Source organism: Protobothrops mucrosquamatus, unplaced genomic scaffold (assembly GCF_001527695.2).
Source record: "Protobothrops mucrosquamatus isolate PMUCROS unplaced genomic scaffold, P.Mucros_1.0 scaffold_210, whole genome shotgun sequence".
Lineage (NCBI taxonomy): Eukaryota > Metazoa > Chordata > Lepidosauria > Squamata > Viperidae > Protobothrops > Protobothrops mucrosquamatus.
Window position 1 is genome coordinate 190,479 of NW_015386286.1, and position 18,323 is coordinate 208,801.

The 18,323-nt window shown below is 35.8% G+C and overlaps 1 protein-coding gene across 2 annotated transcripts in view; it reads left to right on the forward strand.

The window, feature by feature from the left end:
• CDC42BPA (CDC42 binding protein kinase alpha) overlaps positions 1–18,323 on the forward strand; it is a 149,214-nt gene that overhangs the window by 30,225 nt on the left and 100,666 nt on the right. For both annotated transcript variants that reach the window (XM_029286291.1, XM_015826578.1), the window contains exon 2: positions 10,925–11,016. In XM_029286291.1, the coding sequence (XP_029142124.1) occupies positions 10,925–11,016 (92 nt within the window). The remainder of the gene's footprint in view (positions 1–10,924; positions 11,017–18,323) is intronic.

The following is an 18,323-nucleotide window of genomic DNA, read 5'->3' on the forward strand; positions in this document are numbered from 1 at the left end:
ATAAGATTATTTCAGGCTTACTCTTTTACTGTTTATTATGATACAGATGTACCAACAGAAATTTCCAGATTATTTTTAAATCTAGTGACAAATTTATAGTTATCTAAATATCATGAAACCACAGAATGGATATTTTAATTCTTGAATGCATATAACTACGCCACCTGTATTTGGTCTCCTGCCTGCAAATTCAGAGGTAGCAGTGAATCAAAAGACACATCTAAACTGTGGACTTGATAGTGGTAATACAGTCTCTTCCAGAGCAAGTTTAATCCCAAATCAGTTTTTCTAATTGACCAGTAACATTTGTTGCTAGCTGATTATTTTCATCTGTTGACATTCCCTGAAAATGAAAATTGGGCATCTGTTTTTAATTTATTGCTTTCTTGGTTTTTTTCCTCTGGCACCTGCTTTAGGCAAGCAATGTTTTGCAAAATCTAACAATACTATATTGCATGATTCTGGCCATAATGAAATACTGTATATCATCAGATAAAATGATGAACTGTGGCAACTTTATAAAATAAAATGTATATTTATAAATAAGACAACCTCCCAAATTGTATTTTTGACGGAAAAGATGAATTGGCTTGTTTTTACATAATTCCTGAAATCTAGATTGCATTTTGAAACCAGTCACTATCATTAGGCAAAGTCAGGGAAGAATGAAAAAAAAGGTTATTTCTTTGCCTTAAATCAATTCTTAAACTGTTCTGAAAATACCATAGCTAGCAACAACAGTCAAGTTGTAAAATTGTTTTTGACATTTTATCTCTCCCAGATTTGCTACACTGAGATAACACTCACTTCCCTCATCTGAGACCCTTCCCTTTGTGTTAACGCCTTCTGCAGAATTTTTCCCAAGCATTATTACTCTATCTTCCAAAGGCAAACACAATATGTTAAAAGCAAACCAACAAAGAGCATTTAGGTATCATACAGAGCTCTGGAACTGTTGCGTTGTTTTACATTATGCATACTTTTGCATCAGATTGATTATATGGCAGATTGATTGTACTGTATTTTTTAACCTCTTGTAAACCACTTGAAGTTATGTGCAAATGGTGGGTGTAGAAATTAAAATGACAAAGACATAATTAAAAAGTTGATAAGCCTGCTTAGAAGTTTGAGGAAGGCACTCTCTGGCAATTGTTCATTCATTGTCTCATGTTCCCTCATGGATGATAATCCACACTTTGAAAAAGGCTGCTATGAGCAAACATACTTATTTTTATTTATTTATTGAACTTGTATGCTGCCCCTCTTGCACTCTATCCACTCCTACCACCGCAAAATTGAATTGTAACTGCAAACATGTAGGGATTCTGTCATTTTAATCTGGATAATTCTCAAGGTTCCTTAGAGTCCTTGTCATGGAAATAATTCTATTACTATAAATAATGGCATGTTGATTCATTTCATGAGTTAAGTGTTTAATATTGTTAATATATTTAATATAACAATATATTTAAGTTATTTTTTGCTTTTAGTATTGAATTAAATTTTTAAATATTATTTTAAAATTAAACAATAACTTTGGTTTATGAAATAGTAATTCTTAAGTGCTGTTAGCAAAAATTGATCTAATAGAAAAGCTTTAAAGCCTCATATTTCAGTGGGAAAGTTCTAGGTATCTGACAATATTTGATTATATTCATTGGGGCTTTCTCTTAGTGTAGTTTTGACTAGATGTTATACTTAATTGTTCATGAATAATGAAAATGTTATTATTAATATTAATTTCTTTAAGTAAAAATAGTAAATGATTGTAAGATACTAATGAGATTCTTTTTATCCCTATAGTAAAAGAGCCAACTATCCTGTCTTCAAAGCTTTCTTAAGCCATCCTAATTGTACAGTGCCTTTCTGCTGTTTGTTCTCACCAACAGCTGTTCCTACATGCTATAGCAGTTCCTCTTCTTGTTCATCTGTTCCTCCAGCCAAAAATGAAGCTCAGGAGCAGTGCTTAAATAGGGGTGTTGAATCAGCTGTAAGCTTAAAAGACATTTTTAAAAAAATATATCTGTTTTTCTACCTGAGGATGGGACCTGGAGGGGTTTTTTTTTTTAATGTATGGTCAGCCAGCCTTGTTACACAGCCAGGATTTTGCAAGCACTGAAAGTTCACCAGCAATAGGCACATTGTTTTCCTTGTGGATTTGGAGCTGTGAAAGGAGATTATAGCTCAGAATTCTTTTTAGAAGAATAAGTATTTCCTTCAGATTATCCTCAGAATTCCTGAGTAACATTTAATAAGCTAAGAAGAAACATACCTGTTTATTTTTACTTTATGCAGTAACTACAGAATACATCATCACTGCTGGAAAGCCACTTCAGCATTGTGGGCCTTGTCCTAGTTGGCAATAGTTGATAGTTGATTGTCTTAAGCCAAGATTAACCAATGGACCATCTCCTTCCACAATCTGCTTATCCTGCAACTTGGACATCCATCCATCCATCCATCCATCCATCCATGTCTGTCTGTCTGTCTGTCTGTCTGTCTGTCTATCTATCTATCTATCTATCTATCTATCTATCTATCTATCTATCTATCTATCTATCTATCTTATCTAATTTAGGAACCACCCATGTCCCTCATAGAGACATAGAGGCAGCATATAAATAAAATGTAAAAAAAAAACAATATAAATTTTAAAATAGAGACAAGGATAATTAAAAATTTGACATTAAAAGTTAATTTTAATGAACTTTGATTAAGTTAATGAACTGCCTTCTGAAATATTCTCCCGCTAGAGGTGAGGTTTACTCCTACACTCCTGGCCGTCTGGAAGAGCCTAAAAACCTGGCTCTACTGCTTGGCCTGAGGCCCCAACAGGGGCCTGCTACATTGGGGGGAGGAACTGATGGGGTAGAGAAGATTCTCACCCCCTAGGCCACACATCATCTTGGGTTTTAACTTTTAACTTCTCTATTCCATTTTTCTAATTTTAATTGTTTTTTAGCACTTTATAACTTGATCCCAAAACTGTATGCTTGTCTGTGAGCCCCAAGTGAGATGGCAGAGCCAGATCTTTAGGTATTTTCAAAAGGCCAGGAGAATGAGGACCTGTCTCACCTGTTTCAAAGGGTAGGGGCAGTGGCAGAAAAGGATCTCATACCTGACTGGGTGACCATGTGATGGGATGAAGATGATTCCATGGGTAGATTGGCCCCATGCCATGTTTCTCTTACAGAAGTTGAGGGTCGGGACAGAAGCCTGGAGATAGATGTTCTCAATACAACTCTATCCCTTTGAAATAATTTGGATGTCCCTAATGTTGTTAAAGTTTAGGCTTTAACAATTTGAACTTCTTGGTACTCTGTGAGCTTGATTGTTTTCTTACAAACATTTCATTACGCAGCTAGGTAACATCTTCAGTATTAGAAGAGAGTGAGGTTTGCTCTCTGTTTTTATACAGTGACTTACCATGCAGTGTGGGTGGGAGTGTGGTTTTCTTCTTGGTAATCCCTTGATTAAGCTGTTGTTTGTTTGTCTGAGTTGGTAGTTTCTTGATTGGGGTATTGTTTATTGTTCAATTGTTGGCATGATTTAAATTCTGGTGTTAATCTCTGCTTAATTGATTGCAGATTGTTGGTGAGGAGGTGTTTTGGTATTTTTGTTTTCATTTTAACTTTGATTGTCTCTTTTGAATAGTATATAAAGGTTGTTTACCTCTATGTGCCAGTTGATAGCTGATTTATCCAAGTGCTAGGCTTCCAGGAATTCTCTAACTTAGCTTGGTCTAGATTCCCAGTTTCCTAGTTGAAATGATGGTTAACTCTGTCCATGTGTTGTGCAGTTAAGGAATTTCTTTCAATTAGAATTTGGGAATTGTGATGTAGGATTAGCAGCTGTTTTAACTCTCTATGATATTCTATTTTTAAATAATTTTTAAAAATATTTTTGTGAAATGTGAATCAGCTACAGTTGTTTTAAAGTGGGCCAAATATAAACATAGATGAATAAACAAATTTTGTCCTCACCTTATTTTGAGACTGAAAACAAATGTCCAGATTACCCTGTGGATTTCCACAAATTTGATATCTTCATTGTCTTGAATCTCATCAGTTTACCAGTTAGGGTTAGGGTAATATAAGTTAATATTTCATAGTACACAGTTTTGAGGCAATTGTCCCGCTCTTCTTGAGCTAAATGCTCCAGTTGTCTTAGGTTTGATGGATTCCTTCTCTTTTTTATATAATAATTGTATTAACATTTACAAATACAAAGATAAAAAGATAAAAAATTTACCAAACTAAGAATAATATAAAAATATAAAAAGTAAAAAAAGAAAAGGTGCAAAGAAAAAAAAATCCAAAACAAAAAGGATTTATAAGGAAATTATTCTCCTTCCCTTTATATAGACTTCATAGAACTTGATCTTCATTATATATAAAACTGCTTCTGGCAAATCAATCATGATTTGTAATGCCAAGAGTCATTTTTATTAATTTATATATACCTCTCTTCTTTGAAATTGAATATGTGTACATTATTACAATGTCAATGTAGACCAGGGGTGTCAAACTCACAACGTCACGTGACGTGTCACAACGTATCGTGACTTTTTTTCCATTGCTGGCAATGGGGTGGGCGCAGTTTCGCCATGATGCGTCTGGCCCGCGGGCCAGCAGTTTGACACCCCTGGTATAGACTGTGAATCACTGTGCTTGAACATAGAAAAATCACTGTTATCTTTAACCACAAACTGGTGGTGATTGTCCACTTGCTCCTGCCATTGGTTTTTCTAACCTTTGGGCAGGTTATGTCACTCACAACATGCCCTTCTCATCTTTGGCTGGAGAGGAAGGACAATGTATAATTTACCAGGTTTTTGTGAGAAAGTGTCAAAATGGTATGTTTATTTCAAATAAATGTTTTGGTAGTTCCCTCTATTATACAGCCTACACAGTCTTCACTTCATATGCATTCCACCAATGATTTTCTTCACAAATTTTTTAAAAAATGTTAAGTTCCTGGTTTCTGAAAATATTTACTGGAGCATAGGAATGGGAAATATGTTTCCTGCTCCGTTGATCACACATTTCATTAATTTCCTTCAAACTGAGCATGTCACTCAAATTTTTAATGTAAGCATTTAAATCAGGATTCTGATTATCTATCATGAGTATTATATTTACAAAGAAAGACTTCTTGCTTTGTAAATATATAGATTTCTTAAATATTAAGGCTTGGCTAATTTGTTAAGTGATCCCAAGTGTACATTTTTGCTTATGAATGTAAGTGTCTTCTTGGATCTAGCCCAAAATTCTACACTAACAATTAATCAGCCCAATATTCTTTGAAAAAATCTCATCAAGTAGTAGACATTGGAAGTATGCCAGTTCACTGTCTTCTATCTCACCAAGTATATTGGATTTTTTTCCTTAATTGAATCTTATAATTTAATTTAGTTCATGATCAGCTGTCTCTTATAGAACTCTTCATTGGCTTCCTTCAAACTTTGAGCATGATTTTTTAAAATCTGGTTTTGTAATATAGTATCCTTAGAACTGCTGTATTTTGGAGCATTCAATTTGCTTAGCCAGTTCTTATTCCATTAAGTTATAAAGAACACTGTGTGGTCCATGTGACCCCGGATTTAGAAAATTTACTTTCTAAAGCAGGGGGTCAAACTGCCAGCCCGTGGGCCGGATGCTTCATGCCGAAATTGCACCCACCCCAGCTCCGGGAATGGGGAAAAAGTCGTAATACGTCACGTGATGTGGCGAGTTTGACACCCCTGCTCTAAAGTTAATCTGCGTTGTAGGTTGGTTGAAGACATTGTTTAGCAATAAGTTAAAGTTTAATTTTATCATTTTATATAAGTTTTTATTCTGGTCTCCTTTTTAGTGCTTTATACGCTTTGAGTACAGCCTTGGGGCTTTTGTGATGCTAAATGTAAATCTTGAATTCCTTTTTAAAATTTAGAAATAAGGTGATTTCCACATTTCTCCTAGCTAGAAATATATTTTTTGTATGCAATTATGAATATAGTTTTCATATCTATACCATTGTAAAATAGGAATCTGTGTTTACTCTTCGTATTTTCAGGAAATACCAGATCTTTTGGAGACTCAGATACAGATGCTGTCACTTTCTGTTTGACTGAAAAAATATGTGAAGAATGTATCTACAGAGTAAAAACATAACAGTAGCTATAAAACTGAGAAAGACATTGTTATTTTATTTATTTATTTAGTGTTGATTTAAATAGCATTCTGTTATCCATTTTTCAGTGCTGCAAGCCATTTTTTTTTCATTTGCTGGATAGAATTTTGGCAGCCAGTTTTAAAGTGCCTTTGGAATATGTGAAAGCTTGCTTCCCTCTTCCTCATTCCATACTTTGTTTTTCTCTTCTGCTGACAGCTTTGTGTACAAATTAAATTACTTTTACACACTCATGCTTTCTGTCTCTTATTTAAAGTAATGAATACTAGAGCAGGGCTTTTCAACCAGTGGTACAGGTACCACCTGTGGTGCATTGGCACCTGGCAGGTGGTACGCAACCATCCTAGAAAAGTGGTAGCAGGAGAGGGGAATGAGCTGAACCGGTGGCAGCACCGCACAAGCCTGAGCGAGAGATGGCTGGAGCTGCAGGGCTGTCAGGGCTCAGCAGAAGCGCCAGGATCAGTGCTGCTTTCCAGCTGATCGGCGCTTCTTCGGGGCTGTCAGGGCTCAGTGGAAGCGCCAGGATCAGTGCCAGGCTCCAGTTGGAGCTCGGCGCTGATCCTGGTGTTTCTGCTGAGCCCTGAAGAAGCACCAATCAGCCGGAAAGCAGCACTGATCCTGGCACTTCTGCTGAGCCCAGAAGAAGCGCCGATCAGCTGGAATGTTACAGCATCTCCAGGGTCTTGTGATTTACATTCAGATGCTTGGTAACTGATTCATATTGATGACGGTTACAGTGTCCCAGGGTCATGTGAAGTGACCAAAACTTGCTGCAACCACCCAGCAGACGGGGGGAATAAAAACCAAACACCCCCACCCCACTGCCAATCCTCAACAGAAATGCTCACAACAATAAAAACCTCAGACAGGAAGAAGAGCGCCACCGGGCGGGCAGGCAGGTGTCTTGCTCAGCTATGACTTGGGGGGCACTTTTTCCAGTGCCATTGTAACTTCGAACAGTCACTAAGTGAACTGTTATAAGTCGAGGACTACCTGTACTTTATCACTTTTTTCCTTTTTGGGGGGGGGTCATCAAGTTTTTGACACTTTGCTAGGCGACTGGTAGTGCTCGGATGTTGCCATATCCTAAAAGTGGTACAATGGGTGAAAAGGTTGAAAAGTCCTGTACTAGAGAATGTATTGTTTTACATTACTTTTGTTGCCCCTTTCATTTTTTTATGCACAGAAGCTTTAGAAAGGAAAGGTTTGCAAAAAAGTAATTCTTTTGTACCACATTTTTCTGCAGCAGTATTTTACTGGTTTCCTCTGTGATGGTATTTCTATAAATCTCATTGTATATCATTGTTACAAATATTGCCCCAAGTGCTTACAGCCACTTTTATTGGCTACTTTTATTATAAATTGACTTTTGCCTGTCCTTGGCACATTAAAGATCTTAATCTCTGTTATTTATGGGATTCATGATTAATTCAGCTTATTTAACAGAAATCATTTCTCCATGCCAATCTTCACAGTAACAGGTAAACCTTTTGACTGACAATAAGGACATTTGGGGATAAGTTACAAAAAAAATCTAATTAAACATACTGTTCAGTTTTGGAAAATCAACAACTTTTGTTAGGGCACATAAAAGATGTACTAAATATGCTTTTAAAGATTCTGCCCATTTTTTTCAGATGCAGTAAGTATTTTCAGCTTCAGTGTATATTTATATATTTAACTTCAGATCTATTTTTATATATTTATACTAACAAATGGAATAAAAGAAAGTATAATGTAAAAGTGAAGAGTATAATATATCAGAAAACATACATAGTCATAAATAGTAGCCACTTGTAAAGCAGTTAAGCCATGCTGCAGGCAGCTTGATACTGGAACACATCAATATAGTATATTTTTTCTTTTAGTGTTGTCCACTATGATTAACTGCAGCTTTCTTAGATTGTCCAGGAACCTGTTAACAGATCATAACTTCAGATGCCAGAGATTGATCCTGAGATTTTCTGCAAGAGAAGAGAAGCCTATTCCTCACCATTGACCTTTAGAGCAGAGATCTCCAACCTTTCCGGGCTCGTGGACCGGAGGGAAGGAGAGCAGCTTCAAAATTGGTGCGCTAGTAGCCCCATTCACCCATGCGGCATGCTCTGGCGCTGTGCACATGCGTAAATGGCCATGCACTCCCCACGGCCTTTATTCAGTAGGACCTTTGTAGTTGGAGGGGAAAATGCTTAGAAGTAGGAGAAGGGCATGAATTGTCTGCAACTCTGTGCAACCCCTTAACCTCCTTTCCTGGTAGTGCATGACTGCTCTTCCTAATTTCTGTATGCTCTAAGGCAATTATGACTTTGCTTAAGGATTTGTGGATAAGAACTGTGTTCATGCTCCCTTATTCAGAATACAAAAAACAGACATGCAATCTGTTTTCCTACATTTATTTATTCTACTTGTTGCCAAATCAATATAAACTCATGCCAATTTACAGAATTGAAAAAAAACATTCATAATAGTTAAAAATGTCCACAATAAACATAAATTAAAGCAACTAAAATTAATGAAAATTACAGCACAAGCATAAACAAGGAATAGCTAAATCGTAAAAGAATTCAAAACATTTTCCATAAATAAATCAATTAATTCAAAGTCAACTAAATTAAAGGTAGTAAGAAAATTTATTCTTTGGAAAATTCCATGTTCTGTAGCTTCTGCAATGTTAGAAGGAATAGTGTCTATATTCTAAGACAGGGCTTTTCAACCAGTGGTACGGGTACCACCTGTGGTACATTGGCACCTGGCAGGTGGTACGCGACCATCCTAGAAAAGTGGTAGCGGGGGAGGGGAATGAGCTGAACCGGTGGCAGCACCGTACAAGCCTGAGTGAGAGATGGCTAGAGCTGTCAGGGCTCAGCGGATGCGCCAGGATCAGTGCCACTTTCCAGCTGATTGGCGCTTCTTCGGGGCTATCAGGGTTCAATGGAAGCACCAGGATCAGCGCCAGGCTCCAGCTGGAGCTCGGTGCTGATCCTGGTGCTTCTGCTGAGCCCTGAAGAAGCGTCGATCAGCTGGAAAGCAGCACTGATCCTGGTGTTTCTGCTGAGCCCAGAAGAAGCGCCGATCAGCTGGAATGTTGCAGCCTCTCCAGGGTCTTGTGATTTACATTCAGATGCTTGGCAACTGATTCATATTTATGATGGTCACAGTGTCCCAGGGTCATGTGAAGTGACCAAAACCTGCTGCAACCACCCAGCAGACGGGGGGGATAAAAACCAAACACTCCCCCCACTCCACCTCCGCAATCCTCAACAGAAATGCTCACAACAATGAAAACCTCGGACAGAGGAAGAGCGCCGCCGGGCAGGCAGGCAGGTGTCTTGCTCGGCTGTGGCTTGGGGGGCACTTTTTCAGTGCCATTGTAACTTCGAACAGTCACTAAGAGAACTGTTGTAAGTTGTGGACTACCTGTACTTTATCACTTTTTTCCTTTTGGGGGGGGGGTCATCAAGTTTTTAACACCTTGCTAGGCGACTGGTGGTACTTGGATGTTGCCATATCCTAAAAGTGATACAATGGGTGAAAAGGTTGAAAAGCCCTGTTCTAAGAGAGGGTGTTCCACAAAGCCAGAGCAACAATTGAGAACCAGCTCTCAATGATTCTGGACAGCACAGAATGATGGAGCAATGAAATTGCAATAAAATCAATAAAAGATAAAGTTAAAACATGCGAGTGCAATGAAGTGAGAGGTCTGTTACTATTATCCTTTCCTCCTCCTATTTTCCTCACAACAACAACCCTGTGAAGTGAATTGGTCTGAGAGAAAATGACTTGACCCAAAATCACTCAGCTAGCTTTCATTTTTCAGGAGAGACTAGAAGACACAGTATCCTAGTTTCTAACCTGATTCCTTAACCACTAGACCAAATTGTCTCTCTGATTGAATGGTTATGTCTGCGTAATCAGCAGGAATAAAGCTTTTTAACATTACTTTTTTAACTCTTGAAAAGAATCTAAAGGCAATATTCATTAGTCTTTACGCTTTATTTTAAGAGGGTGAATTTTTTTATTTTTTTATTTTCTAGTTGTATGACATTTCTAAAAGGACAGATAAGATGGATTAGAAAGGAAAATTTGCTATTAAAGCAATTTCTGTTGCAGTTCTCAACAAATTTGTGCTATGTGATATCTTGGGAACCATTCCCTTATTTTTGGCATTATATCTAAATCTAGAATATTGTATCCAAATTTTATTTTGTTTTGAACTTAAAAATAGAACTGTGGAAGGCTTTCATTTTTCAGGCTAGCAGTGCTAAAAGGGAAATATTTTAACACAGTCTCTTTTTGCTATTTACAAAAATTGTACAATTTTTAGCCAAGTGATTATTAGGACGTCTGCTATGTGAAATTGTTGAAACAAATCTTCTAGGTCTATAAAATGTTAAGACTTTTCTTGCAAACATTAGTAAAAAAGATGTTACATTTAAAAAAAGCATACATTTGGAATGTTCTATCACAGAGGCCTCCTTTTGGGCACCAGATTTTTCCACGGACCAGAGAGAGTGTGGTTTTGTGTGCTGCCTGCATCCAGTGGATGGGGCTTCACTTGTTTGCGCAGCCCAGTTCCGGTCCATGGACCGGGGGTTGGGGACCCCTGTTCTATCATGACCATGTCAACAAATCCATTTATGGTCAGCAGATAGTAGATTATCTTAGTTTGTTATAGCAATAATTTCTGAAATTGTATAGACTTTTAATAAGTAGTTATATTACATAAAGTGATCGATATTTTCCTGTTTTTCAGCCAAGCCTTTCACATCTAAGGTGAAGCAGATGCGATTGCATAAAGATGACTTTGAAATATTGAAAGTGATTGGCCGAGGTGCCTTTGGGGAGGTAAGATTTGGAAATTGTATATTTTTGTACCATCTATTGTAAAAATATACTAATACTGTAGAAACATAATACATATAATTAAATTGCAAAAGACATGTCTGAGATTTCTGATATAAATGCACACTCTATGTAGTGTGTCATTAGATTTAATGATATATTTGCCCTTTCATGCTATAGTTTATAAATCTTTTGCATTATAACATTGCCATTTGACTTTTATTTTTGTTAATTTTTAAGGGACATATAGGTCAAAATCATATGTGATGGTAATCAACTATACATTATAGGATTGAGAAGATCACATACTATGAGATTGCATTATTCAGAAAGTTCCACCTTACAAAGTTTTTGACTTTGTACTTGTTTAGTAAGTTGTGATTTTATAATGGAAGTAAAAAGGCATTACAATCCCTCAAGTATCTGTCAAAAAAGTTACTGTTAGTGATGAACACAAGGTATTGGTTATGGATAATGTTTTGTGGCCAAAGGACTGCAAGAATGAGCTGAAAATTACTTCCTTAATATCCAGAGTTCTCTCCTGGCCATAATAGGTGAGCTCCCCATTCACCTGCCTCCGCTTTTCCCTTAGAGATCTTATATAAGAACAGAGAGAATTTCTACATTCAGTCTGCATCTTCCTTCCAAAGCTAACCATTGTCAATTTTGCATCAGTCAGTGAAAGAGCATATGCTCCTTGCCTCATGGGGTGATATCTTCTGGATTCTGATATTAGCACCACTTTGGCTCCTTGATGTCTGCTGTAGTATTACATTGGTCAGAGTTATTGTAAATGGCTTCTTTGATGTTACAAGATATCTGTTATTTGAGGTGCAGTCATAGATTGAGTGACATTATGTAGAGAGTAAGGAAGATGATCTTGATGGAGATATACAGAAACCATTACCTAGACCAAAGGGGCTGAAACACTTTTTAAAAGTCCAGAATAATGAGATAACTTTCAGAAACAGCTGAGATATATGCATCCCTGAGTCACTGAAGCATAAGGAGAATGAGGAAATCTGGCTTGCAAAATTCTGTTATAGCTAATCTCAATAAAAATAGTTTTTTAGCCTACCTGTAGAGTCAATTTCCAGGCCTGGTCAATCTGGATCAGGGCAAGGTTATCACTAATTTCTTACTATCTGTACAATATCTATATTGCTTGGTATAGTATCCTTAGCTTTTTATGAAATACTAGTAATTTTAACTCAGAAATAACATTCTGCTTCCTAAAGGTAGAAAAGACAGAGTATTCAAGAAGTTGAACTCCTTTGCTGCAAGGAATGTACATTATTTGAAAATTTTCTTTCACTGTAAAACAGTGGTTTGCAAAGTATATTAGATGGTTGTTTTATCTCTCCATATATATCAATAATTATTTAAGCAATTTAGAGAGCTAATATGTAGTAGTTTAATTGCTGGATTAAGTTTAGGGAGACCTAATCTTAGTCATACGCACCCACTGAAGCTAACTGGATGACATATATTCAGTTATTATTTCTCACCTCAGAATAACTCATAGGTCTATTTTTTCTGATTACCTATTGCTCTGGGGGAAAAGACAAGTTATAATCTAACAAAATTTACTTTGATAAAATATGCTGATAGCATCTGGTAGACCTAGCTTTCCTTCTGGGAACATGTACTTGACTTCTTAGTTGCCACATAAAATCTATGTTTTTAAGATCAGCATTCTGTTTATTTGCCTCTTGATGCAAGTCTTGATTTCTGAAACTATGCACTCAGATTTGGCAAAAATTCAGTTAACAATATAGTTGTCCCTACTATTTTTTTAAATAAAAACATTGATGTTAACTTCTAGATTGTTTCCAAAAAGGAACTACAAAAAACTTTTAGTAAGACTTTGCTACACTCCCTGTATAATTATGTGCCTCCCCCAAAATAATCTATAATCTAACAACAGCAAGAACTTCAACTGAAAAACCTTAAGTTATTGCTTTCAAGCTAATTCCAAGGTCAAATAAAGTTTGCTGTAGAGATATAAAAAGAATGTATAAACGGTTAGTGAGGGAATATTTCTGATTTTTAAAGGTTATTCATATAACTTTCATTCTGAATATATGACTATAGCTTACAGAGAAAATAAGTCTACTGTGCAGGAAGGGAGCCTTTTCTTAATTTAGAATACAAACTGCATGCAGCTGTCCAGTTTTTCATCACTTTAGTTCAAGGCAAGGACAGTTTATGCTAGTCTGGATAGACAATGCATATCTGCCACTGTTCGTGCCAAATCAATGCAAAACAGCTAATACCCTGGTTGCTTTCTATATTTTGTTTTTTAAAAAACTTCCTACACAAGTAGCAATAGGAATTCATTAGATTTCTTCCCCCCTCAGATATCTTCATCCATTAAAATATTTGAAGAAGGAAAGGCAAGTATGTTGATGTATAAATACACAAGAGACCTAACTTAGTAAAGAGGAAGAAATCCTTTGACAGCAAGCCAGATGGCAATAACTATTTGTGGGAAATATGGAAGAAGAATTTTGCCTTTTCCCTTTCCTTCAAACTAAAACCAAAATGTTTATATCAGCACATACCACAGATTTTTAGCAGGCTATTCATGGAGGAAAACACACTTCTAAAAACATTAAATATTCAGTTTTAATAAATCACAGTGGCAGACTTTTTTGAGAGGCCAGGGAAACTATGTAGTTATCACTTTACATTTCTAGTCTACTTGCTGTTTCAGCTATCATGTGCACATGTATGTGTGTGTGTGTATTTAATAGTGATGTTGATAAATTTCCAGTTGAGAGAAAACAGAGTTTGAACTAACCCATTTTGAAATAACTTGTGTTATTATGCATTACATCTTAACTGTTCCAGATAGGAGCATTTTATATCTTATTTGTAGGATTTATCCACTATCATGATCCACTGCCCCACTTTTATTCCTCTCCTGTGAACATAGGAGTCATGAGAATTATGTTTCTTTCAGCTTCTTGCAGATGGATGCTATTATTACAGCATTTTATATTCTATAGAGACCACTCTGTAGAATATAAACTACTGTTTGGACTTAAGAAGTCCAAAATTATATGGCTGAGATCAGTTTAATCTGTCAGTTAATAATGGAGACTAAAAATATTTGGCTTTTTTCTTGCAATATTTAATAGTATATGTTAAAATTGTGGAAAAAGACCCAAAGAGAGGTTTGGATTAATTGATTACTAGTTCTAGATCAAAGCTTTAAGCTAATAAGATCAGTAGCTACTAAAGATTAACAGTAGGTATTTAAGCTAGTAAGAATTCTCACAAGACTTAAGGTTTCTGTACATTTGGGGGGAAGGGAGAGATTGCAAGCATGATAGTCAGCTTTGTTCTATGTGCCTATATATTGATTGAAGCATGCACGCTTATGGATGAAATTTCTTGAGCAATATTGTTGAAAAAAACTGGTTTATTCTAGTCATGACTTTTGCCTTCATAGGGAACTTGATAAATGTTTGAATTAATGCTTGAAAGTTGTACTTATGTCAATAGCCTGACTATTAGTTCCTAATTATGTATAGGAACAAATACCAGCGTCAGGGCTATGGAGTTAAATTATTTTAATTTTAAATTAATCATCTCTATATAAGTTAAGATTTCCTATTCTCCAGTTATAATTCTTACTGTTAAGAGGCATTCTTACCTTCCAGTGGTGAATTTGGTGATACAAGCTATGATTTCATGAGTTTGAGGTGTAGAAATAATTTTTTTTTTGCAGTTTATTGCATCTCTGTAATATAATATTTGTCATGTTCAGTGTGAAAGTGCTCATCATACCAAGAGTGAGTTGTGTTGATTCACAATGTTACGCCAGTAATTTAACCAACAGAAGCATGGATAGTATCAGTGGGGAGAAGAAAAGGAATTTCAAAAAGCAATTGTAGGTGCCTTTAGTCATTTTAATCATCTTGGTTATTTTAATTACCTTGGTTATTTTACAATACTGTTGAGAGATTCTATTCTTTTTATGTTGATTATATACTTTCCTATGTTGTTGTCTACCATCTAGTAACCTCAAGATTTGAACAATTTATAAATGCCAGTAAATAAAGAGATCATTATCTGCTTCCCATTCAATAATACAAGGATGCCATCATTGCTACTGTGAGAATCAAAAACAGTTGGTCTTGGAATTAACAATAAAGCAAAGCCTTGAACAAGTGGCAGGCTCCGGTTTCCCTTTGAAGTCTTGATGACTTGAACACAGAATTTCCCAGTTCAGCCACACATGACTGAGGAAACTTCTGTTATTTTATCAATTGTTTTTATTTTTATTATCATTCACACAAATTCATTATTTAAGGGGAATCACAGTACCCAAAAGTTTTAGACCCTTGTGAAAATGATTTTTTTCTTTTCTTTTATTAATGAATTGCAGGTTTTGCTTCATTTGTCTGAGGAGATGGATGGATGGATGGATGGATGGATGGATGGATGGATGGATGGATGGATAGATAGATAGATAGATAGATAGATAGATAGATTAGATAGATTAGATAGATAGATAGATAGATAGATAGATAGATAGATAGATAGATAGATAGATAGATAGATAGATAGATAGTTAGTTAGTTAGTTAGTTAGTTAGTTAGTTAGTTAGTTAGTTAGTTAGTTAGTTTTTTGTGTCATAGAACGCCCAGAACAGAGTTCCGGCATCTTTTTGGGATGGAACCTTGTAGGGTAGGCAAGGCGGGTTGTATGACGTGTGTGACCCTTTTTTTTTTTTTTTTTTTACGAAAAAAGCACTGGATAGATAGATAGATAGATAGATAGATAGATAGATAGATAGATAGATAGAACTATTAATGACAGAGTAGTAAGAGAATTATTCTTATGGCAATGCATCTGTTATGGTTCCTCACAGTCAGCCAGATACTCAGATTCTATTTGGTATTTTTATCCACGTATTGAGTCTTTCCCAAGAATCAGGGATAAGCAGATGTTGATGTTTTATGGTGTTTGGAAGTATTATTACAAGATATAGTTATTATTAAATTTATTTGCTGCCTATCTTGCTATAGGGTTACTCCAGGGAGCTTACAATAATAAAAAATGAAGAAATAAAAAGGAAGTTTAAACAAAATGTAAGTAAAGAAATCGAACAATAAAATAAAAATAATACAACAATAAAATAAAGAAAAAGAAAACAAAGAAGATACATCAATATGACCATCTCACTAATTCACCACTTCCCTGAGATTCCCAAACCTGTTGACATAAGCATGTTTTGAGGGAATTCTGGAAGGATGTCAAGGATGGGGCCTTAACAGAAAATAATGTTCCACAGGTCAGATGCCATGTCAGAAAAGTGTTCTTCCAAATGTTCTTCAAAGGGCTGTCCCTTGTAGAGCACATTGCAATTGTCCATTCGAGAGGTGACAGTAGAACAATCAGGAGGTGACTAGGGATGAGTGATGATAAGCAGAACCTCCTGATCTAGGAATGGGTACAACTGACTCACAGTATGAAACTGTGGAAAGAACACCTAGTCACAACTGTCATCTGCTCTTTGAGCAGGAATCACAAATCCAGGAGAATCCCCAGATTGTGCACCAGGTCTATTTGGGGTAGTGCAACCCCAGCCAGAGTAAAAGATGTCATACTCTCCAAATGGATGGCCCCAGAATCCAGAGCTGTTCAGTCTTGCCATGGTTCAGTTGAAGCCTGTTGCTCCTCATCCAGGCCTCCACTTTCCTATTTTTGGTTACAAATACACACTTATACAAACAGTTATGGAATTTACCAGTTTTTTTCAAGCTCAAGGAAAAAGCATCAGGCAAGGAACGCAAACCAAACAGAGTCTCTGGAAGAAGCTTTGCCTAATTAGTTTTGTTTTTAACAGGAGCACACAGAAGAATAGTAAAAATTCAGTCCAAGGTTCCAGTAGCCAGGTCAGGGATGTCAGTCAATCCAGATGTGAGAATTCCATAAGCAGTATCCACATAATTATCACACAAGAGCCAGAGATCAGTCAGGAACAAAAGACCATGGATCAGTGTTGTTTCTTAAATCAGGACTGTGTTGACTTTTTTGGCAGCTGCATCATTAATCATGCTCATCAGCCTCAGGTGATTATTGATTTTATGTCTCCTGAATTGGACATTCCACAGGTTCAGTTGGAGCAGCTTATAGATCAAATAATAACATTAAATGTTTATGATTATGTTTATTATTTGTTGACCTATATCAAGAATGTCACTTGGCAGAAATAGGTAAAATTGGTGTATAGGTATGAGCTGGCAGCCCAAAGTGCTTAAAACTCCCTGAAATATTAGAATATTAGATAAACCGTTGTTAGAATGCACTAAATTAGATGTACAAGAAAATAAGGCATCAATGTCAATCATTTTGGAACCTATGTATAGTTTTTAGATATATCTTTTTAGGAGGAAATAGAAGGGACGGCAAATTCTTGCATCAAATAATATTGGCCCTTCTTGGATGAAGGCAAGGAAATTTCCCAGTTGTACTTATATAATTATATTACTGGAGCTGCATTAATTAAGACAAAAAAGCTTGAAAAAAAATTACAGTTTATTTGGTAGGATTGAATCAAGGTAAAATTTCAATCAAGCTTTATCAGCTGGTATATATGACTATACATTAGAAACTTTGAACTGTACTCAATACATGGCCTTAATTATCCTTTGGAGGGGAGATGTGAGGATGTGTGCAACTGATTTATATTATCCATAATTCTTTCAGCAGCTGAAGGTTTTGATAATATTTTCTCTATTTATGGTAAAGCTAGAATCACTGTATTTCCAGCTTTATTTTTCTAATCCTGATTATAATTACTTGTCTCCTGTTGATTTTTGCATGTATTTGTTTTCAAATAATAATACCATGTTGATTTAGAGATTGAAGCTTAGTAAATAAGAAAAAGGAAATGACTAAATAATGATACTGTTATTCCTGTGTTTGGGTGTCTTATCAGAAATTTGATTAAAGTGCAAAACGCTCATACACAAAGTTCCTGGGACATAATGACCCTCTGCATAACTAGACTCTCTTTCCCCCCTCCTTTTTTTAAAGCTTGTTCGAGATTGTCTTTTCTAATTTTTAAAAGGCTTTTTTAAGTTTAAATATTTTGTTTTGTGTATGCACATTTCTAGAAAAATAAATAAAATGACTGCTTTCATAGAACAAAATATTTAAATAACTAAACATATTAGTTATAAATATACTTTAATTTCCTATTGTTATGAAACCTTATTTAAATGTTAATTTATTTACATGAATACATTATAATAAAAAGTTTTGCTTGTGAGAAATGTGTACTTTTTTTTTTT